General features: G+C 43.9%; 1 protein-coding gene across 3 annotated transcripts; it reads left to right on the forward strand.

The window, feature by feature from the left end:
• The first annotated feature begins 3085 nt into the window (after positions 1-3085).
• Positions 3086-20482, forward strand: LOC117368320 (zinc finger protein 883-like). 3 transcript variants are annotated; one of them, XM_033961864.1, is made up of 5 exons: positions 3086-3233; positions 7653-7779; positions 10698-10790; positions 16385-16486; positions 18648-20482. In XM_033961864.1, exons 2-5 carry the CDS (start codon positions 7653-7655, stop codon positions 20351-20353), a joined length of 2028 nt encoding a protein of 675 aa, XP_033817755.1. In that variant the 5' UTR covers positions 3086-3233; the 3' UTR covers positions 20354-20482. The 3 variants fall into 3 exon arrangements, with proteins under 3 accessions (XP_033817755.1, XP_033817753.1, XP_033817754.1); XM_033961862.1 differs by having other exon boundaries at positions 3100-4213; XM_033961863.1 differs by having other exon boundaries at positions 3100-3415.
• The last annotated feature ends 3975 nt before the right edge of the window (positions 20483-24457 follow it).

Raw genomic sequence — 24457 nt, forward strand, 5'->3', positions numbered from 1 at the left:
GCCTCCTTGGCATTGTGCTCTGTCATGGTCTGCTCAAGCAGAAACAGGAAGTTGCGTCAGAGGGGGTCGACCGCAGTTTACAGGTGAGGGAGGCTTCAGAAAGGCTGGGGAGAAGGAAAGGACATCCCAGCTCATGGGTGGGTGGGTGGGGATCCCGGATCCCCTGGAACAGTTGAACTTAAAATGAAGGGAGGGATGCCAGAGAGGAGGACATTTGGTGGATCCAGAGATGGTGAGGAGGAAGAAGGGAGGGCACTTGGTGGGTGGGGAAACTGGGAGAGGGGAAATTTCTACCCTGGGCCCTAACATGTCTAACACCAGACCCAGGTCATGGGTGTGTCAGGGGCATTCCATAAAGCTGCTTGCGGAATTAAAGAATATGGCCTCAGCATGCCTAACCTGGTTTTCACCACGTGTAAGTCTGAATTCATAAACCATAGAATTTCTTACAAATTAGCGCTATTGACGCATAAAGCATTGATGAATACAACTCCCGCATTCTTAGAAAGTCATATAATTCCATACACTCCAACTAGATCCTTAAGATCTGGTGAGAAATCCCTCCTTTCAGTCCCTTCTTTAAGATTTATTTACACTCGGAGGGACACGATCTCTGTTATGGCACTGCAAACATGGAATTCACTGCCGATATTTATCAGGGAAGAAAAGCCACTTAACAAGTTAACCTGCTTTTTTATTTGTAAATCGCACTGAAATACAATATTGCGATCAAATCAAATCTTTAATAAACTTGAAAACTGGAACACACTTCCGGAGGCTGTTATAGGGGAAAACACTCTCCAGGAATTCAAGACAAAATTAGACAAGTTCCTGTTGAACCGGAGCGTACGCAGGTAGGGCTGGTCTCGGTTAGGGCACTGGTCTTTGACCTAGGGGCTGCCACGGGAGCGGACTGCTGGGCAGGATGGACCTCTGGTCTGACCCAGCAGCGGCAATTCTTATGTACTTAGTAAGTGATTTAGGCATAGTGGGGGTCGGCATCAGCCAGTCTGCTCAGTGTTCTGCTGACCGCCACCAGCGTTATATCCGTGCTTCAGCACTAAATATTTGGGCTTACGGAGACGGCAAAACCATAGCCAGTTAAGTGTGACACTCACCATCTAATCAGTGATTGCAAACTGCAGAAAGATATGACTGATTTTGATGAAGTCCTACCTTCCGACTCTGACTCCAACCCTCTCATTTATATCACCACTTCAACTTCAACTCCTTTATTTATATATCTATACAGGAGTTCACAGAGATGGGGACGGAGCAGGTGCTACTTTCACTAATAAAAATATCATAAAATATATCATATTTTGTAATCACCAAAGAACTTGATATCAAAATATATTCTCATTTAATGTAGTTTCACTTCTGTTCATCATAGGGGATGCCTAAAGTCAGTGGTGTAGTGAGGACATAAGGACATAAGCAGTGCCTCTGTTGGGTACCAGAGGTCCATCCTGCCCAGCAGTCCGCTTGCGCGGCGGCCCATCAGGTCAAGGACCTGCATAGTAATTCTCTATCAGTACCCCTCAATCTCCTTTTCCTTCCGGAAATCATCCAATCCTCTATCTAAACCCTTCAATCTCCTTATCCTTCAGGAATTCATCCAAACCCTTCTTGAAACCCAGTAGCGTACTCTGTCATATCACACCCTCTGGAAGCAAGGGTGAGAGGCGCCCCTCCCTGCCCTTGTCTCCGCCTCCCCCGCTCCCTCCTGCCGTGTGCGCCTCCATTTCCTTCCCCCTTCCCTCTAGCTGAAGTTGTTGCTCGCGGCGGTCAACCACGTGCTCCTGGCGACCCTATCGGTTCTCCCGCTGATGCCACTTCCTATGCGCGGCACCCGAAAGTGGTGTCAACAGGAGAGCCGATGGGGTCATGAAGAGCACGCGGTTGACCACAGCTTCAACTAGAGGTACTGGGGAAGGAAAGGGGCATGGCCAGGGGAGGAGTGGGAAGAGGCAGGATGCTGGCACCTGTACCAACATGGTGCGCAGGGCGCACCCCCCCCTACTATACCACTGCTTAAAGTACAACCCTTCCAATCCAAACAAATTAAAATATATTATAAATGTAAAACATATCCTGAAACGGTTCATAGACAACCCCGCGAAAGACAAAGGCGCGCGCCGACAACTGAGCGCAAGACGGAGGCACGCGCCGAAGAAAATTACAGTTTTTAGGGGCTCCGACGGGGTGTTTTGTTGGGGAGCCCCCCCAGTTTACTTAATAGAGATCGCGCCGGCGTTATGGGGGTTGTAACCCTCCACATTTTACTGTAAACTTAACTTTTTCCCTAAAAACAGGGAAAAAGTGAAGTTTTCAGTAAAATGTGGGGGGTTACAACCCCCCACAACGTGATGCGATCTCTATTAAGTAAACGCCCCCCCCCCCCGTCGGAGCCCTAAAAACAGTAATTTTCTGCGGCGCACGCCTCCACGCTGCGCTCAATTGCCTGCGTGCGTCATTGTCCCGGCGCGCTTTTGACTTGACACCTCCTGAAACAAATGGGTGAATCCAATTATTATCTGTGAAACAAGAAATGTAAGCATTATAATATTTGCATGACATACAATTATGAACTTGCTGCCCGCTTCGTGGTCAGCTATCCCTCTAACGTTACTTCCAACGCGGGGCATGGAAGTGATGTCAGTGAGAGGTGACCCCCGATGCGGGCAGCAAGTTCGTAACGCTGCTCGTGCAGGGAAAATTAGAGGTAAGCAGGTAGACAAGGGGGAAAAAAGAAAAACCCTGAGTTCAAAAAAACACCCTGTCCTTTTGCCCTGTTGCCCCAGACTTGCCACGTGTCAAGTAGCAAGCGTGAGTTCAAGGAGGGAGGGCGCATGCGCATAGGGCTTCCCCGCGGCGCGCAGGCGCCGCGTCCCGCGTCAGAGCGCGTGCCCCGACGGCGGCCGCACGCCGGAAACGCCCTCGTAGGCGATTGGTCCGCCGCGTAGAAGGGCAGGGCGGTGCGGTGCGGAAGTGGTTGTGAGCAACGGGCCGCCGCCTTCTCCCTTTTCGCGGTCGGTACCGCAGTTTGGAGCTCGCGTACAGGCGTCTTCTACCGTTAACGCGAGGTTCGGGCGGGGCGGGGGGGGGGGAGTCGGTGCAGGTGACGGGATACGACGGGGCTGCGGGCGTGGGCCTTGACAACGGTCGACGCAGCTCGCGGGCGGCTTTATTTGAACTGCGTTGTGACGTCATAATCGCCCTCCGCTGATCCAGTACGTCACAAAGGCTGATTGCTTCCTGTCTCTTTTCTCTGACGTTTGAATTTGCAGTTTCCTTTCTCCCGATGGCACCTTTATGAGTTCTCCACTAGAAAGAAGAAAAAAAAATTAAAGGGAAAGGGGCTTTTGGACCACCTTTTTGTGGTTACACTTCAAAGCGGGTTGCATATACGCAGGTACTTTTGATTAAGTGACTTACCCCCGGCCACAAGGAGCAGTGCTGGGATTGGATCCTAAAACCTCGGGGTGCTGAGTCGGCAGCTCCACCACCCAATCGGGGAGGGAACAGTGATAAACGTTTTGGGCGATCAGCTCAGTGGCAGCCTCCAAGATCCCCCCCTACTGGAGCTGCAAGACAGCAAGGAAGCAAGTTCCAAGGGGGGGGGGCTCAGGTCTCCGAGGAGATGGCAAATGAGTAATTTGGCTGTGAAGTGGCAGAAGATCACCTGCTGGGTGGAAGTGTGGTCAAGTGATCCGGCTTTCTTCCCTCTTGGCACCCTCAACTGAACAAATTTGTGCCTGAAGTTTTTGAGCAGTAACAGAGCAAACTAGGCTTAAGCTTCACTCTGCCTGTTCTGTTCTAATTAAAGATATCTCCCAGTTCCCCTATTTACTAACAGTCATTTGGAACAACCTCCCTTTCTCAAATAAGATCCTGTCTATCCCTTCAAGTTTTTCGAAAAACTTTGAAAGCTACTCTGTTTCAGCGTTTTCTAGCAAATAGGTTTCCATGAGATCAATTATTTCTATTAGTTATAACTTAACCGAGTCGAGCCTTGTTTCTCAGGGTATACTTTAACGTGATCATCCTGTCCCGTTGTCCCCAAGCACAGTTTTGGAATTCCAAAATGTCCTGTTTTCAGGGGCCTGCTGAAGAAACAAGTACTGTAGCCAATACAGACGCCCACCCTGGTACTTTTTTAAAATCCCGACGGCTGCCTCCTGGCCTGATGTCTTCCTGCAGCGGCAGAGCGGTGGGTACTCTAGGACTGACTTAATCCAACAAACTATTTCTTTAACCCCAGGGTTCTTACCTGGTCTTGGGGACACACCCAGCCAGTCAGGTTTTCAGGATATCCATTGCGTGCGTATCTCTCATGAATATTCATTGTGGATATTCTGAGAACCTGACTGCAAGGGGGGCCTCCAGGACCAAGAATGGGAACCACTGCCTTGGCTGAACCATACCCTGCTCCTGCCTGAGTTCCCCAGGCTTAGGCCTCTTAATTTGGGTGTGTGATTGTATGTGATGATCTTAAGGTGACCACACAGATTGAAAAGGCAGTGAGGAAAGCTAGAAGGATACGTGGGTGAATATGGAGAAGTATGACCAGTAGGAAAAGGAGGTATTGATGCCCCTATATAAGACTGGTGAGACCTCATTTAGAATATTGTAGAGACCTTCAAAAACATATAAAAAAGATGGACTCGTTCCAGAAGAAGGCCGCTAAAATGGTGCGTGGCCTTCCTATGCACCCAAGCATCCTTCTAGTTTTCGCCGCCACCTTAAAATCATCACATACAATCACACCCAAATCCCGCTCTTCTGTCGTGCAAATAAGTTGTTCACCCCTAAACTGTACCATTCCCTTTGGTTTTTGCAGCCCAAATGCATGACCTTGCATTTCTTTGGTTTACATGTTTGCTGCCAAATTTCAGACCATTCTTCAAGCTTCGCCAGGTCTTTCTTCATGTCATTCACACCATCCGCCGTGTCTACTCTATTGCAGATTTTGATATCGTCTGCAAAGACGCAAATCTTACCTGACAGCCCTACAGCAATATCGCTTATAAAAATGTTAAAAAGAACAGGCCCAAGATCAGAACCTTGAGGCAGACCACTGGTAACATCCCTTTCCTCAGAGCGATCTCCCTTGGGTTCAAAAAGTATCAGACCCTTATTCTTAAAAAATACTCGTATTCAAATACAACATGACTGCAATTCTTACCATTAAATCAAATTTATGGTGTTCTTTTCTTTCGTACTTTTGAAATTTTATAGTTGTGAACTGCTTTTCACCAGATTTGATAAGGCAGCATATCAAAATCTACAATAAAGAATAACCTCTAGCCTTTCAAGTGGGGAAAATAAACTCTTTGATGTGTCCTTGGATTGCCCACTCCCAATCTTACTATGAGTTTAGAAAATCACTGAAAACCTTCTGTTTGGCAAATTTGTGCAGTGATTTTGCTTTGTATCCTTCCGCATTTTATCATGTTGTATTGTATTCTACTGAATTCTACTGTATCTTGCATCTTCACTGATAGGTCTCAGTTCTCTTGTGAACTGCCTGGAACTTCTGGTTGGGCGGTATATAAGTAAATAAAATTATTATTATTAAATGGTATTTATATAACCGAATAGACAGTGGGATGTCTTGTGAACCGCCTGGAACTTCTGGTTGGGCGGTATATAAGTAAATAAAATTATTATTATTAAATGGTATTTATATAACCGAATAGACAGTGGGATGAAATTAGGATAGCCTGCCTCAGGGCTGGGCAACCTGTGACCTGCCATTGAATTGGTTGTGGCCCATGAGACCACATGAATTAGATGCAGAAAACAGCCCCCACAAACGTCATGAACTAGATTTTTCTTGTCGGTGGAACCCTTGAAGGATACAGCAATGGGACAAAATTTGTTTGCTAGTCTTAGAAACTGGATGGGGTAACAGAGAAAACAAAAAAAACCTCTGGTGTGACGATGTTTCTAAATGGACTTTATTTGAAAGTGTCAAAGTTCCAAAGGTACACTGAAATTATCCACATAAAAGTAAATCATCCACATAAGAGCCTTAAAGGACCTAGTCCGCTAGGGATACAGGACCCAACACGGTCTCACTTCCGGCTCACCACACAATTGTTTCCCACGTACTCACCTTTATAGGACCCCCAGGGACCCCTGAAGAAGACTTTTTTTTGTCGAAACGCGGACCGTGCTGGGTCCTGTATCCCTAGCGGACTAGGTCCTTTAAGGCTCTTATGTGGATGATTTATTTTTATGTGGATGGAATTATTTTATGTGGATGATTTCAGTGTACCTTTGGAACTTTGACACTTTCAAATAAAGTCCATTTAGGAACATCGTCACTCCACAGAGTTTTTTTTTTTGTTTTCTCTGGATTTTCTTCTTTGTGGATATTTTAGGGTCAATTCCTTTTGTTTTTTTGGATAGGGTAACAGACCATCCTGGTGGTAATTTATTGCCATTTACTCATTGCATTGAATTTTGCTGGCAGTGAATTATATGGTGTGTTTGTTCATATTCTGTATGCGGCCTGCTTAGGGCAGCACAGCCCTCTTCATGTATGAAGGTTGTCCACTTCTGGCTTTTCCTTTAGCTGACTTTTATCCGGTTAGCAGCACCTACTTTGAATATGAGTCGCACTGTATTTTTTTTTTTTTTTTTTAATTTTTTTATTCATTTTCTTATGTTACAACAAGTGAATTACATATTCTTTATATAAACTTATATATACACACTTGATAAGCTTACATATTGATAAATTATTTAAAACTTTTTTTTTTAAATAGATGCAATTAATATATCAGAATTTTAAATTTACATATTTCTTATTATTAATAATAATAATATCCCATCCCTCCCCCTCCCTTTCAATCAAAATTCCATTAGTTATATTATACATTTAAATTTTTATATATTGTATATTATTCAAAAACATGTTCCCCCCTTTCCCTTCTTATCAAATTCTAAACATGGGAAAATTATTATTTTTTACAAAATTCTGTTAATGGTCTCCATATTTTTTGAAATTTATTAATATATCCTTTTTGTGTTGCTATGGTGAGTTCCATTTTGTATATATGGCAAACAGAATTCCACCAGAAAGTGTAATTCAACCTGTCATGTCTTTTCCAATTAAATGTGATTTGTTGTATTGCTATTCCAGTTAAAATAAATAGAAGTTTGTTATTACTTGATGAGATTTGACTTTTTGCTCTCATTGTTGTTCCAAATAATATAGTATCATATGTCAAGGCTACTGGATTTTCTAACATCCTATTAATTTGGGGCCAGATTGATTTCCAGAATGTTAAGATGAATGGACAAAAGAATAAAAGATGGTCTAATGTCCCAATTTCAACATGACATTCGCACTGTATTTTAAAATTGGAGTGGCACCAGCACCGTGAGAATAGGCTACTGGGCTTGATGGACCATTGGTCTGACCCAGTAAGGCTATTCTTCTGTTCTTATGAGTTTGTGGGTTTGATCCCAGCGGTGCTCCTTGTCAAGTCAGTTAACTCTCCATTGTCCCAGGTACTACAGAGATTGTGAGCCTGTTGGGGCAGAGAGGGAAAATGCTTAGAGTACCCAATCACTGCTCAATGTGTTGCAATTAATCGAGGCGTCGTGGCCGTTGTTCATGGGGGTCGTTCTTGTTCCAGATGCCGGTGACGCTGGAGGACGTGACGGTCTCTTTCTCTTCGGAGGAGTGGCAGATGCTTGAAGAATGGCAGAAGGAGCTGTACAGGAACGTGATGTCCGACAATTACGACACCATCTCTTCTCTGGGTAAAAACATCTCTTTTGCTTCTTTGCAAGCTTCAGTCGCCAAAGTGTCTGGGCTGGCTTCAGTGAAGGGGGATGTCATGGAATCCAGTGTGTGTGTGTGGGGGAGCAGTCCACCCCCCATTCCTTCCCCGCCTCCCCCACTACCGCTTGTGTGCGCTGCATCCCTTCCCCCCCTAACGTTTGTGGCGCGAGCAGCAACCCCAACCTGCTGCTTATGCCAGCGTTGGCTCTACCTCTGATGTCACTTCCTGGATCCGCGCCTAGGAAGTGACGCTGGGGGAAGATGTACAGGGTAAGGGAAGAGGCATATGGCAGGTGGGGGGGCAAAGAGGAGGGCAGGGAAGGGGTGCTACCACCCTAGGCACCTTTCACCCTTGCTACGCCACTGGTGGAATCCCATGCCCAGGTTTTAGAAATCTCCTTCTCAGAGTCCACTTATAAGTAGGAGCATGGCATAAAAAAACATAAAATATACAGGGTCGGATAGAGATTCAGGGTCCAGTATTCAGCCCATGGTGGTTAATGGCTTTTTAAAAAAAATTTATTTTTATTGAAAATGGCAAATGTCCCAGACTGGTAAATACAATCAGCAAAAAACAATACAGGAAGAGCAATAAGACCATTGGAAATAACAAGCAGGTACTAGCCTCCCCAGTGAGAGAGAGACCGGCTGGGAACAGGGCAAGGTTCATCAAAAAGGGAACAGCAAACCAACCCGGATCCACAGTACCCGTAATAAGCACTAAACCAGACTAGACCATTGACCATAACATTTTCATTTAGAGAAACCCATCAACTCACAAGCAAACAAACATAAATCCACACACTCTCTAACAAACCCACAGCAAGCATACTACAGCTTTGGTTAATGGCTTATAGGCCGCTGATATCCAGTGCCAGGGCATGTCCAACATCTGGCACTGAATATCTCAGTAACCTGGAAGTTGGGCACTGCTTAATATTCAGTGTTTTTGCTGTCCTAACTTAAGCTGGAAGAGAAAACCACCAAATCCAAATGGCATCAAAAGGTTCCACAAAGGAAATGAAGCGGCAAAACAACAAAAAGATTGTGGAACAGATCGGATGGATCAGTTTGTCGTTTATTGTTTTTAAGTTATTTGGACACTTATTAATCTTAAAAACAATCCACAAAGGGTGTTTTCAGTCACAAGAGACCCACAAGATAAAAAAAAACAAATAACGTATAAAATACAAATGACCCAACACAAGCTCTGCTTCAGCAAAATAAAAATGCCTTCCTCAGGGATCTTATGGGGCTATTTGGTTTCTATCCTTTGAGTCACTTGCAACCGTATACACCCTTTGTGAATTATTTTTAAGAATCTTGTTTTTAATTTATTTGGACACTTATTAAACTACAAACTGGTACATCTGATCTTCTATTCCACAATCTTTTTGTTGCTTTGCTAACTTAAGCCGGTTCATAGTTCAAATATCGCTACTATGTGGCTACGTAGTGGTTCCGTCCAAACTCTGCCCCTTCCCTAGCCGACTGGGCAACAGCAGTACCACCTGTTTCAAGTGTCGCTCAGTATCGGTAGCCAGCCAGCTCAGTGGGGTTTAACGGGGCACGATTGACTCCTCACTCTTCTCCCGTCTGTGTATCAGCAGGAAGTCTGTCTGGGGGTGTGCCTGATAGGGTGACCAGGTTACCCATCCCAGAAGGCCGATCCTGGTTTTCAAATGACATCGCAAAGCAGTGTAGTAGTTGGAGTCCACGATTCTACCCGCTGAAATCAGTGCTGCAGTTCCCATAATGCACCAGGACAAGCTTGGCAGAAATCTAGGACTGGCCCAAAAGTCTCCCTTCTGGAACGGGTAATCTGTTCACCCTAATGCCCAAGGAGTTGAGCTGTTCTGAACGCAGTCCTCAGGGCACACCAAAACAGTCAGGTTTTCAGGATACCCACCATGGTTATGCATCAGATAAATTTGCATGCCCTACCGCCATGCAATGCTTATCCATATTCATGGTGGGTATCCTAAAAGTCTTGAGGCCTGGGTTGGGAACCGCTGTTCTTATCAATGTGACACTTGCACGCTGTTTTGATGATAAAGAATTTGAACCCCCCCTACCTCCCCCAATATTTAGCAGTTATGAAGGCTGACTTTTAAGAAGGAGAGTTCCAAGCCGTTAAAAAATCCAAATACAGTAGATGTTCTTCGATTAAACAAAACAGTGCTTTTCAACCCAGTATTCAGGGACCACCTGGCCAGTCGGGTTTTCAGAGCCCTACCAAAACCTGGACGTTCTGGAAGCCATTTTGAAGGAGGAGCCGACAGCACTCAGGAATAAATGTGCCCACTAGCCACCGGTAGGCCCGGAAGGGTCTGCCGCTGGAGGTGGGAAGTTTGCCAAGGTGGGACTAGCGCCAAGGGTTGAGTGCAGGAAGGAAGGAAGGCTAAGGCAGGCATGTGGCTCTGAGAAGGGGTCTCTTTTTGGAAGGAGGGAGGGAGTGGGGCTGCACAGTTTGGTTCCAGCCAAAAACACAAAAGCATTTTTGGCTGAAACCAAAACAAGGCCAAACACGGATTTTGGGCCAGTTGTGGTGTTGAAGCCAAAACGAAAACCAAATTTTGGTTGTCCTCTAATCCACAATGAATATGCATGAGGGAAATTTGCATACCAAGAAGGCAGTGCTTGCAAATCTGTCTTATGCATATGCATTGTGCATATCCTGAAAACCCAACTGGCCAGGTTGGTCCCTGAGGACTGGGTTGGAAACCACTGAGATGATAAAATCAGAGGGGGAGAAAGGGAGCCTTAAGAATTTCAGGTAAAAGATGTTTGTTTGTTTTTTTGCAGTTCTTTTTATCTCTGCGTCTTTTTACATCATCTTGCACAAAGTGGGATTTCCTCATTTAACTCTTCCACTTCTAATCTGACCCATTAACAGGGGAAATCGACCTCAAACCTAACGTCATGCCGAATTTCGAGTGGGACGAAGAACTGATTGCCGGAGATCGGGCTGAGGTGGCAGGAAATGATGGTGTGAGAAACCACTCCTTTTCTCTCTGTCTTACCCAGACCTAAAAAATGGGATAAAACTTGTACATTGTGGTAGATGCAGAAAGCTACTGTGTGCTCAGCTGCACAGATACTGCGAGGTATACGCCAGTGAGCAACGCAGGAAGCGGTTGAGTGCAAGGCACTGATGGGAAAGGTGTTGGAAACAGGATACAAGGCTTGATGGACCTTCGGTCTGTCCCAGTATGGCAATCCTTAAGTTCTTATTGCAAGTTTCCTTCCTTATTGAAACAGGAATCAGGATTATTGTGATGTTATAACCAGAAGTCCACCTTTTTTGGCTTTCTATGCCAACCGATTCTTAAACCTCGCTGAAAAGGTTCTGGTCCCAATACTGCCTCACACACACACACTCTGTCGTCTCTGGTACAGATGCATCTGGGGGCATCTCCTTAGAAAGAACAGACTACGTCATGTTCAAGGAGATGCCCATTTATTATGAGTCCTTCATTCATTTATATAGCATTATACATGGGTCAGTTTTTTCAGCATATGACTGTAGGAAAGACCATATTTGGTAACAGGATATATAAAGCAACTAGACAAAGGTAGCAAACATAAGGAGGGGGGTTTGGGAAGTTTGGCATATAATACTGTCCTTTTGTCTAAGGTTTGAGCAAATGTTTCTTTCTTAGCAAATGTTTCTTATCTAAATGAGAAGCAGAATCGCTCAGCTAAACACAAGCTGGCTTACAGAACAAAATGAGGACACAGAGCTCAGAACACAAAGAGAAAATGACCTTGTAGCTTGTCAGCAGAATGAAGACTGTTTCAGCAGCTCTTGTTGCAGGAATAGAAAAACTTACAAGGAATATATGTGCCCCTTCACTTATTGTTTGGACTGTATTAGCAGTATGTTAACAGACATGCATGGTGTATGAGGAGGGAAATGAAACCTCATAATTATGAAAGAATGGAGTTTGTGAAAGAAATTTGGTCCTAATATTTGAAGTAGCAGATGAATTCAAAATCCAGCGCTTTACAGACCCTCTTCAATAGGCACCATCGTTAAAAAAAAAAAAAAAAGTTTCTCATCAGTAACAACTCTTTTCACATGAAGTACTTAGCCTCATGACTCATTCAAATCATCATTAGTCCCATCACAAAGTTCAATATGATACTTTCTATGGCGTCTGTGGTCTCCAACCTTTTTCACATAAAGGGCCGCAGTGTGAAGACAAGAGAGCCCCAAGGGCCACCAAAAGATTTCAAGATTACCCATAACTACAAATTTTGTAAACCATCTTGACCTGCTTGTAAAAAAAAGTGTTTTTTCAGTAATTTTTTAAAGTTCTGCAAATTTTTCTGCTGACGGATGTATAATGGAAGCCTATTCCATTCCCTTGGACCTATACATGAAAATATACTGTCCCTAGACACTTGCAACCGCAATTCTTTAACAGTTCGAATGTATAAGTCCACGTGGTTGGCAGAACTGCCGTTAATTGGGACTCATACAACTGGCAAAAAAATCACTGGTGTAAAAAAAAAAAAGTGCCCCAAAGCAGCAGCATCCTGAGCCGCAAATCCGCTTTCCCTCCCGCCCCGAAGCACCAGCATGGCAACGATCCTGAGCCACAAAGCCCTCCTCCCACCCTCAAGTCTCAAAAGTGGCAGAAGCAGGCAGTGGTCCTGAACCGATCCCTCCCTCGCTTGCTCCCTCTCTCCCTTACCTCAAGTGCAGCAGTCAGCAGGAGGCACAGGCTGTGCCACTTCCAACGCATCAGAGGAAAGGCCCTGCAAGGGCTGGCTGCTGGCTAAGGTCATTCCATAAGATAAAGAGAGTCACAAGTTATTTGATACGTTTAAGAGTAATATCTTTAGCGTCTCCAGATCGGCACAGAATGGATGGGTTTACACTCTTCTACCAGCAGGTGGAGACTGATAACACATTGACTTTTGGCAGTAGTACAAGTGGGCTGTGCAGTCCCATCTACGATCAGTCTGTTCTCAGTCTCCAGCAGGTGGAGGTGGTAAGCTTGTGCAGTCCTTTCTTTGGTTAGTTAGGGCCTTTTGGATCTGGTTAGTAACCTTTCTCTTGTCCCTTTTGCTGTCTGGACAGAGCTTGGGGGACCCTTTCAGTGGGGTACTACTGACCTCGGGGGGGGGGGGGTTCACACGAGAAAGGGTTGAATCCCTCCCAACCATATCCCCCACTTCCCCCAATTTTATTTCTCTAGAGGAGCCTCAACTGTACGCCTGGCCACCCTTTAGGCACAGACTATAGTTTAGAGAGCCAGCGGGGTATTCTCTATTAGTTTTGGAGCTGTGGGCTGAGTTTTGAAAAAGGAAAATAAAGACGAGAAAATAAAAGGGCCTGAGGCAGCCGTTTTTATATGGCGTTTTTGTGCGTGGGTTTTCTTGCGCATAAGATATGAGCACTTTAAAGCAGAAGTACGTTTTATGTGCGCGCCGAGTGGTGGATGCGGCTGGCGTGTACGCGAAGTGTTCTGGCCGCTTTGAGGGGGAACCAATGTCGGCTTACCATATTGAAGTTAGTGATGGGACTGATGATGATTTGAGCAAGTTGTGAGGCTGCGCACCTCACGTGGAAAGAGTTACTACTGATGTCCATTCTAGAGGAAGATATTTTTAACAATGGTGGCTATCGAAGAGGGTGTACGTATAATTCATTTTGGCCCAGATTCTGTAAGCAGCACCGTCGGCCACCCGAAATCCAGTCACCGATCACGGGTCAATCACGCATCCGTGCTGTTTATAGAATCGCAACGCCGGAAACGTAGGCCAGGTTTTCAAGGCTTACCTTTCCAGTGCTTACCTTTCATGTGCGTCGCAGCTACGGAGGAGCTTTATGACATCTAATGACACTTCCAGCGTTAGCCACGCCTACAGTGGCATTAGCGTCGTAAAGCGCCTCTGCAGCCGCCCACATTATTTTTAAATGCTTTTATTTTATTTTATTTTTTTTCCCAATTCTTTATTCATTTTTTTATCTTACATCAAGTGTACAAAAATACATCAATTGAGTCATACACATCACTTGAAATTCTTTCCTAATATCATCTACAATATATAAATTAATTCCCTTTCCCACCCACCCTTTCCACAAATATTATAAAACAAACATTTCTCACATATAATAAATTGAAAAACATTAGTTTAACCAATAATATAACTATATATCCCCCTTTCCCAAAATTATAATTATACTTTTAGTGTAAAAAGGTGTCTAATCATTACAATATGTTATCAATGGCCCCCAAATCTTTTTTTTTTTTTAAATCTTTATTCATTTTCCTATCAATCAACAAGTATGCAATTTTATAAAATATACTATACAAAATCACTTGTACATTTTTAACCATAAATCTTAAATACTGTAAAATATCCCTCCCCCCTCCCATCCCACCCTATATCAACAAAATTCAATCATTTAAGTACTATACCCTTTCTCATTATAACTTTCAAGCATTTAAAGGTGTCTAATCATTTAAATATACCATTAATGGCCCCCAAATATTTTAAAATTGTTTTAGTTCCCTATTGCAATTATTCTTTCCATTTTGTATATGTAACATAACGAGTTCCACCAGAACGTGTAATTGAGTCTGGTGTAATCTTTCTAATTTCTGGTGATATGTTGAATGGCGACTCCTGTCATTATTAATAAAAGTTTATTGTTACTAGATGAAATTTGACTTTTTATTCTCATGGACGTCCCAAATAGAATTGTATCATAAGATAAAGCTACATGGTTTTCTAATAAAGAATTAACTTGAGACCAAATTGAATCCCAAAAGGCCATAATGCAGGGACAAAAATATATGAAATGCTTTTATTTTTATTATTTTTATTGCATGTTGCAGTATAAAACTTATTTATTAATTTTGATATACCGCCTTTACCGATTAAAGATCTAAGCAGTGAATGTAGTTACTAATAAACCACAGGAAGGAAAGGAACATCGGCATCAAAAGAAAAAAAAAAAAGTCATTAAAAGCAAATAGACTACCCCCCACCCCTCCCTCTTTTATAAATCCGTGCTAACAGTTGCCGCTGAGGTAACTTCCCCGAAGCCCATAAGGATTTAAAGGGCTTCGGGGCTTTTGATGCGTGGCAACCACTAGTGCAGCTTTGTAATAGGGGAGGAGAATTAATATCTCATCTGTCTCTCCAGAGGGACCCGTCCCTGCCCTCAACCAGGCTTATTTGGTGGGGAGAAAAAGTGTGTTTTTAATATTCTTGAATGGGGAGAGAATCGCAGCCGATGTCAAAATAGAGTTTTTTTTAAAAATAAATTCTTTATTCATTTTAAATCATAAACAAGTGTGCAATAATATATCCATTAAATTTCAATGTAACACTTGAAAATCTTAATCATATCATCAAGAACAAAAGAATATATCCCCACCCTCCACCCTACTGAAATTAAAATTCATGAATCATTTTCAAACAGACAAGTGTACAGAAATACAATCATTATACTTTTAATACAACACTTAAACATCTTTCCAAATCATCTAAATAAAAATATTAATCCCCTCCCTTCCGCCCTACCTAAAGAAATAAAAACAAACTCTCAATGGAAAATATACCCCCCCACCCCCCAATACGTAAAATATAATCTCCCATAAAAAGTGATGTCTACTCACTACAATATTTTTCCATTGGCCCCCAGATCTTTATAAACTTATTGTAAGTCCCTTTCTGCGTATCAAGAGCTCGTTCCATCTTATAAATATGGCATAATGAGTTCCACCAAAATGTATAGTTAAGATTTGAGTAGTTTTTCCAATTTTTACTGGCCCGTGTTTCTGGTGCCTACCTGTCATGTGAATTGCAGCTAAGGAGGCATGCCCCAATGCTTAAGGCCACGCCTACTGTGACTCTAGGCACCAGAAAGTGCCTCCGTAGCTGCGATTTGAACGCCGCTGTGAGTGGTGAAAGTAAGACACTGCATTTCCTCTCTTAATTTTCTTTTAAGTGGGCTTTTAGAGCCACGGGACACAAATTAGGTGATGGTAGGATGCCTACCGCCATCTAACTTGGGGTGTCCTGTTGAGAATCTGGCCCTAAGTGGGCTTGCCGAGGATTTGGCATAAGCATTCTATTTGAATCTAAATACCGGAGAATACGGGGAAGGAGTGTAGGAAATGGCGGAAGATGAGAGAGGTAACTGCATACCTGCGTGAAAAGCCTGAAATGTAAGAACTAGTCATTTAAACTTCTCAAATGTGTGGGCAAACAGTGTAACTGAAAGAAGAGGGGGGGGGGGTTATTACATGTTCAAATCTGGAGGATCCGTAAAGTAAGCGTGTCACTCAATTCTGTAATGTTTGAAGTCATTTGATTTGATTCATAGGTACGCCTGTGTAAATCAAATTACACTAGTCGATTTTGGAAACGAGGAATGCATGAATTGCTTTGCATAATGATTCAAAATCCCCCCCCCCAACAAAAAATCTCTGAGAGAGCCCAAAGGGAACATAGTATGAAGACGCCTGATGAGGCTAAAGGGTCTGAGTAATAATAACATGTACAGCGTGGAGTAAGGAGCATTGTAATACAACAGTTTTCTTGCTTTCTGGCCACCAGGTTACTCAGTGTTTAATCCTGACATTTTATCAGAGGAGGATGGCTTGTTTTTCCTAGATCCTGGAGTCTCAGAGGATGGTGACGATGAAGGTGTCCTGGAAAGTGAGTAATAAATAACTGGATGAGGATTTTGCTTTGATTTAATTACTTCTTGCTCTTCCCCTCCCCTTCCCGTGACCAGCATTGTAGTAAATCACAATAAAATAATCCCTGTTTGGTGTTTGTTCAGTAAAGAAATGTATGCGCCTTAGTTTTGTGGAGTATTAGCAAAACCAGACACCTGCCAAGGAGGTCCATGCTCTTGCGGCCCACTAAGGGCTCCTTTTACTAAGCTGCGATAGCGTTTTTCACGCGTGCAGAATTGCCCCGCGCGCTACGTGGCTAGAACTCATGCCAGCTTAGTAAAAGGAGCCCGAAGTTTCACAAGATCTCCGTGTTGCTAATTGGCAAATGCCCCCACTGTACATCGCCCACTTCAGGGTGTCTCAAGCTGATGTATGAGGGACAGGAAGTACCAGACCGTGCTCGCCCTCAGCTGTCCCATCACTCTGTGATCTCTGAGTCAGCCGTTAACAAGACTAAGTTGTTCAAACCAGAGTTTCATGTTCCCATAGGAAACCAGCCAAGATTCCTTGACTCTATAGACTGTTCGGTATGTAAATGATGGTATCTCTAACCAATGTACCTAATTTCCTGACATGCTCCTGACCCGTCAACGCCCCTATCATGCCTGTGTCCGTCTGGAATTTGAGCATGTAGATTTGCAACTAAGGGTGGTTATGCATGTAATTGCTAATTGATGCCAGTTGGTACTAATTAAGGCCATGTACGAGTATAACCAAGATTCTAATAGCCAATTATTGTATTTAATTTTATGCTATAAATTGTGCTCCCAACTTTGTACATTAAGGGGAAGTTCTATAAATTGACACTGAATGGTGTTCTATAACGGGGCTTTCCAGGATTGGCATCTTCTTTAGAATAGCAAGCCATGCTTACACTGGCACACAAGCTGGGCACGGATGCGTCAAATTCTATAACACTGCGTGCATTTTAAGGGATGCCTGTGGCCCACCCGTGTGCCTTCTGTGGCCATGCCCCCTTTCGTGCAGAAACACAGTGCTGTGCATCCATTAGAATTGCTTTTATTTATTTATTTATTTGCATCAAACGTGGCATGGAAGTATCGCCTAATGTTTGGGTAGGTTTTTAAAAAAAAAAAATTCATATATAACCTGCTTTTTACAGAGTGGCTTACAATATAGTTAAAGCAGGGGTAGGCAATTCCGGTCCTCGAGAGCCGGAGCCAGGTCAGGTTTTCAGGATAACCACAATAAATATGCATGAGATAGATTTGCATCTCAAGGAGGCAGTGCATGCAAATCCATCTCGTAGATATTCATTGTGGATATCCTGAAAACCTGACCTGGCTCTGGCTCTCGAGGACCGGAATTGCCTACCCCTGAGTTAAAGGCATCAGCATATATAATACAAATCTACTACTACTATTAATTATTTCTATTGCGCTACCAGATGCATGCAGCACTGTACAGAGTCACAAAGAAGAAGAAAACAGTCCCAGCTCGAAAGAGCTTACAATCTGAACAGCCAAGACAGACAAACAGGATGTCATGGATACATTTAAGGGGAACGGTTAATCAGCGGGATGGTTGGAGGGCAGAGGAGTAGGGTTAAGGATTGAAGGCTATATCAAAAAGGTGGGTTTTCAGTCTGCTTTTAAACAAGGGAAGGGGCTTGATGGACATACATGGGTAATTTATTCCAGGCATAGGGGGCAGCTAGATGAAAGGTACAAAGTCTGGAATTGGCATCAACAATTCAGCGACCAGCGCTTACATCATCACTCTAAAAAAACTTGGTGCTCATATTTCATACTGCAAAATAAATGTCTCCTTCAGTAATTTCTTAAACTCACACAAATTTCCCTGCTGTCGTATATACACAGTAGAAAATATTAAGTTTAAAATAAAAAAAATGGCACAAAAATACACCACCCCATTAAGGTCATGAAAAAAGCTAATTAATATCCACATGTATGAGGTCCTTTATATCTGTTACAACTTTCAACACATGTAGGATTGAATAGTTTACTCTCTATTCTTGTATATTTTGATTACGTTTGAGTGAACCCGTGTTCTCCTTTTTATGTTTTTTGGGTGTTCTAAAGTTTGCACATTTAAGTTCCTGATGGTGTTTTTATTTTTATAGAATTGGAATAATTTATTTTTCCATTTGATTCCAGCTAAGGAAATGCACTATGATCCTGGTACAGAGAAGGAGCACGCTGAAGAATGGGCTGAGGAAGGGAGCTCTGGTGGGGGAGCAAGTAAAGAACCTAAAGAGAAGCCACAGCTCGGCATCAGCCAAATGGAGACTAGAGGAGGGTCAAGTCGGTTAGCTCGTAGTGTGAAGACCTTCCCTCGTCGTCGTAGAAGATTGAGGGCACAAAAGAGAGCGCGCAAAGCAGAAAGCCTGGATGAGACCTTGGTCCCAGAGAGGGGCACCAGCGGGAAAGCCCAGAAAAATGGGAGAAAGACAAAGACCTACGTGTGCAAAGAATGTGGCAAAAGCTTTGGGAGGAAGGAGCACTTCAAAGTCCATAGGAGGACACACACAGGGGAGAGACCGTACAGGTGTGCGGAGTGTGGAAGGCGCTTCTGTCAATCTTCAGCCTTGAGAGCCCACCTGAGAATCCACACAGGGGAGAAACCGTACCAGTGTGCTCGATGCGGGAAATCCTACACTGAGAAAAGAACGGTTATGAAACATCTGAAGTACCCATCACTGTGCAAGCCAGCATCAGAAGAGAAACGCCACACGTGTACAGAATGTGGGAAAGCCTTCCCAAAGCTTGGCGAGCTTAACCGACACATTAGAGTCCATACAGGAGAGAGACCTTTTCTATGTCCTGTGTGTGGGAAAAGTTTCAAAGACAAATCAACTGTCGTACGACATCAAGAAACTCACACGGGCCAAAAGCCGTATCCTTGCGCTGAATGTGGGAAAAGCTATGTCCATCGGGATTCACTTCGGAAGCATCAAAAAGTCCACAGGGGACAGAAACCATATCAGTGTTTGGAGTGTAAGAAAGCCTTCCATTTCAAGACGTGTTTTCTGAAGCATCAGCGTTCTCACACAGGAGCGAGACCTTATAAGTGTGGTAAATGTGAGAAAAGCTTTGAAGATAACACTCTCCTCCGAGTTCACCAAAAAGACCATAAGGGAGAGAAGCCTTACCGATGTAGAGAATGTGGGGAAGGCTTCAATGACCGGTCAATACGGGCTAAACACCTGAGAACCCATGGTAAAGAAGGATCATGGAAATGTGATGAGTGTGGGAAGAGTTTCTATGGTCCCGAGAGCCTACTTGAGCACCAAAAGAACCATAAGGGATCAAGACCCTATAAATGCACTGAATGTGATAGGAGGTTTATTCTAAAGGTGCATCTTCGTGTTCACTGCCGAATCCACACTGGAGAGAAACCATTTAAGTGCTCTGAATGTGGTAAAGCCTTCCGTTTTAGCTGCAGCCTCGTTAAACACCTAAGAACACATACTGGGGAGAAACCATACGAGTGTACAGAATGTGAGAAGAGCTTCTCGGATAACTCAAGCCTGGCAGCGCACGTGAGACTTCACACAGGAGAGAGACCCTATAAATGCACTGAATGTGAAAAATGTTTTATCCGGGCCTCTTACCTCCGGGCCCACCTGAGGACCCACACGGGCGAGAAGCCGTATCGGTGCCCTATCTGCAAGAAACGTTTCTCTCAGAGTTCATATCTCAAGTATCATGTGAAGATGCATAGAGATGAAGGATGTTACCCTTGTGATGTATGTCAGAAGAACTTTGGTGACCCTGCTGTTCTTTCTGAGCACCAGCGAACGCATATAAAGCTTATTCCATGCACTGTTAAGTTATACAGGTTGAGGCCAAGCACTAGCTAGAGCATCACTTGTCACTTGTCTCTTCCCTTTGGAAGAGATAAACATTTGAGATTTGTCCAATGTAAAACTTCCAGTTGTGAGATCTCATTATGAATTGGAAATAAAAGTTATCCAATGATTTACATGAAATTTTGAGACCATGTGGTTTCCCGTCTTTGGATGTCTAACACAAGATCCTCTTTGAAAACCATCCATGAGTAATTTCATATTGCAGTCTACAACAAATACCATTTTCTTCGTGAAAGATGGGGCCTGATGGTGGGAAATGTCCTCCCTCTGTGTCCATAAATTTGAAGGTCGATGCTGCTTTTGTAGGAACCCCTCATTCACAAGTGGTCTTGAATGGGACTGCAGCAGATTCCAGTAAGACTAGGGGAATATTCTGGGTATAGAAAGTAGAACAGATGGTATAAGATTAGGAATATTTCCCTACCTTCTGAAGTTCTCATTGTCAGTGTGCCATTCAGGGTCTAACCTGAAAGATAGCCTGACACTTCAGGGCCTACACAAAGTGTTAGCCAATGGCCTCTGGGAGATATTACAAGTCTGATCCTTGTTGATAGTTTATTGGATGTCTCCTATCTTTTGGGCTTAGTTTACATGTTTTACGAGTAAACTATGACCTAAATGTATTAATAGTTGTATTGATCTACCTGTAGTAGTAACCCTATTGAATGTCCACATCAATCTGTTCATTGTAACTTCCTGGGTAACTGACCCATCCTCTTGCAATGTAATCCTACCTTGAACTGAATTACCAAGGAACTGTGACTTATTTTGATGGTCCAGCTCTTGGAGATGAGCTGTCTGGCTCCTTTGGTTGCTCTTAAGCAGTGGTCCTAAAACATATAAACTAAGGCCCAAATGCATTAAAGTCTCCGTGCGTCTAATGATCGTCGCTAAACTGGTTGAACTGGTTTAGCGTTGACCTAATTTAACTGACCGATGAACACAATGGCTCACTGCGTACTTTTCCTTTTTTTTATATTATTTATCAATTTTAAACATAAGAATATCAAGAATTAATCTTGTACAGAAAAGAAGGTTTGGCTTATAACAAATAAGAATTCCATATCAAAACTGTGTGCTTTTCTGTGCATCCGTTGCAGCCTCTGACTCTTTGCAAAATGACCTCATTAGTATTAAAACAAAGGTCAGATACCTTAAGCCCCACCAGACCACAAACAGGGCCTTCTCTTGGGGACTTGGGATGGTGGGGAGGTTTGGAAAGGGGGGAACCTTGGTTTTGGGAAGGGTCCAGGTTTTGGGCAGTCAGGTGTGTGTGGGGGTCCAGGTGGCCAAGGCAGGAGGGAGTGGGCATCCCTATTGCTGATTTTTTTAAAGTTGTTGGAGAGGGGGGCCATTGGGGTGGGGTTGGCCGTTTGGGGTCCGGCACAACTTTAAAAAAAAAAATGAGGACAGGTATTGTGCATATGCAATATACGCACAACATCTGTGTCATTAAAAAATAGGGGAAAAAAAGCCTTCCACGAAGAGCTGAGTGGCAGGAGACTGCTTTGGGGCTTTCCTTGCCGGCTCTATGCATGTGTAAAAGTTGCTTTTCCAGTGACTGATGGGGGTGGGATTATGGCTGACCTCGGCAAAACTAATTTGCATACAGTTGGTTGAGCATTGATCGCCATTTTAAAATCGGACAATTAATTGGCTGACAGCAACCCACACGGTCTTAACGATGATTTTTAATGCATCCGGGCCTAAGCCCAAATGGTAGGAGACATCCTGTCCACCTGTACTGACATCGCCAAGGATCAGACTTGTAATATCTCCCAGAGGCTTTTGGCTAATACTCTGGATAGGCCTTAAAGCGTTAGGCTAATTTTCAGGTTAGGTCCTAAAAAGAACAATGTCATACTGACACTCATATCAGAAGACTGATATAAAAAAAAGTATCACTGCTAATCCAATGGTAACAAAACAGTACACTCTTTCTTTCACTACTAGATAATCATTGGAGAATTTACGGATTACAAAGGGTAAAAAATAATGGTGACGAACACCAACAGGGTAAAGAAGTTGATGTCTCACTTTCAGGGAAAAGGCAAAACTGATGAGCATGGTTTTGCACCTTGGTGTATCTTTCGAGCAAGGCGGCATCTATGTGTGATACATAAACACATTGCCGAACTCTGATGTTCTTCCACAGTTGCCAAGATGGATGAATGTCAAGAAGTGGGATCTCCAGTCAAGTCATGAGGAAACAGCGACGGTTCTGCTTCATTTTTGGTGAACTTCCAGACCAAAATCTGGTTATGATGTCTGAGCTCTAAAAAGGAATTGTTCCTGGCGCACTTATAGAATGAGTTCTCATCCTCTATGATCTTTTGGGGGCAGTTATTTGGAAATACTGAAGGCACCGGGTTGCTATCTCCCAAGCACATACTTATCTTTGCCCTCTAGTCCAGCGGTTCTCAAACTCTGTCTAGAGCTCACCCAGCCAGTCTGGTTTTCAGGATACTGTATATGCTTGAATATAAGACGAGGTTTCTGGGCCAAACAAATGGCCCAGAAATGGGGGTCTCGTCTTATATTTGGGTCAGCGCCCACATGCCCCCCTTCCGGACTTGTTGCAGACCTCCGACGGCCTGCCGTTTGATCTGGTGGGCAGAGACAGGAGCGATCCCTCCCATATTATGTCCTGGCTGACTCTGACAATTTTTTTACCTCCCTCCCTCCCGCCTCCCCCCTCCAGCGATGTATTGGGTAGGAGCGAGCTTTCCACACTCATGCTCCACACTGAGCCCCTCTGAATGGCTGCTGTGAGTTTTTGCTGTCCAGCAGTGTACTGGGCAGGAGTGAGCTTTATGCGCTCCGCCGCTTGCTGAATGGATGCCACCAGTTCTCATGCGACTCATGAGAACTGGCGGCAGCCGATTAGGAAGCAGCTCAGGGCTGGGCAGGAATGAAAAAGCTGGTGCATGCCCGGTACACCTCTGGTTCGCAAGAACTCAAGACAGCCTTTCAGAGGGGTTTAGCATGAGGCAGGAACGCTGAAAGCTCGTTCCTGCCCGGTACACTGCTGAACCATCAGGGATTCAAAAAGGTATGCGGGAGGAGTTGGGAGGGAGGTAAAAAATTTGGCAGAGTAGGCCAGGACAGGAGACTGGAGGGATCCCTCCTGTCCTGGCCTTCCACTGGACCACCTGGTCATACAGCAGGCTCAGTGCAGGCCTGAAGGACATTAAGAGAGAGGGGGGACAGGGTATATGGTAGGGAGGTGGGACAGGATGCAGAGCCTGACAGGGAGGGAGGAGGGACAGGGTGGAGAGCCTGGCAGGGCAGTGAGTTAAGAGGGCTGGGTGCAGAGTCTGGCAGCCAGTGAGGGAGGTTGGGTGCAGATCCTGGCAGGGCACATAAATATTAACCCCTCCCCTCAGCTTATATTTGAGTCAACCTTTTTTCCTCCTTTTTTGGGGGGGGAAATGGGAACCTCGACTTATATTCGGATCGTCTTATATTCAAGTATATGCAGTACTCGCAATGAAGATTCTTGAGTTAAATTAGAATGCACTGCCGCTATTGTATGTAAATCTGATTGGGTAGTGGGTCCTGAGGCTTGGATTTAGAACCGCTGCTCTAGTCTCTGTTGTAATAGCATACCAAAACACACACTTCTTATGGTAGCAACCTAATGCTTTAAATAGAGTTTGGTTCTGTGTGAACCCACTTTGGAAAATACCCAGCCACCATGTTGGAATGGACTTGGAACAATTTAGTTCCAGGCTTAAATATCTCCTGGAAGCACACCTAGCCCATTAGGGTTTTTAGATAACTACATTGAATATGCATAAGATCAGTTTGTAGATATTTAAGAGCCATTGTAGAAACAGAGAAACATGACGGCAGATAAAGGCCAAATGGCCCATGAAGTCTCCTCTCCTCCCTACAGGCTAAGGCTCTTAATACATAGAAACATAGAAAAATGACGGCAGATAAGGGCCATATAGCCCATCAAGTCTGCCCACACCATTTACCCACCCTCTTAGGTCTTCTGATCTCTTAAGTATAATTGTAATTATACTGTCACTCTACTGACCTGCTCATTGTAATTATACTGTCACTCTACTGACCCTCTCATTCAAGTCC

Source organism: Geotrypetes seraphini, chromosome 10 (genome assembly GCF_902459505.1).
Source record: "Geotrypetes seraphini chromosome 10, aGeoSer1.1, whole genome shotgun sequence".
In the NCBI taxonomy this organism is placed as follows: Eukaryota; Metazoa; Chordata; class Amphibia; order Gymnophiona; family Dermophiidae; genus Geotrypetes; species Geotrypetes seraphini.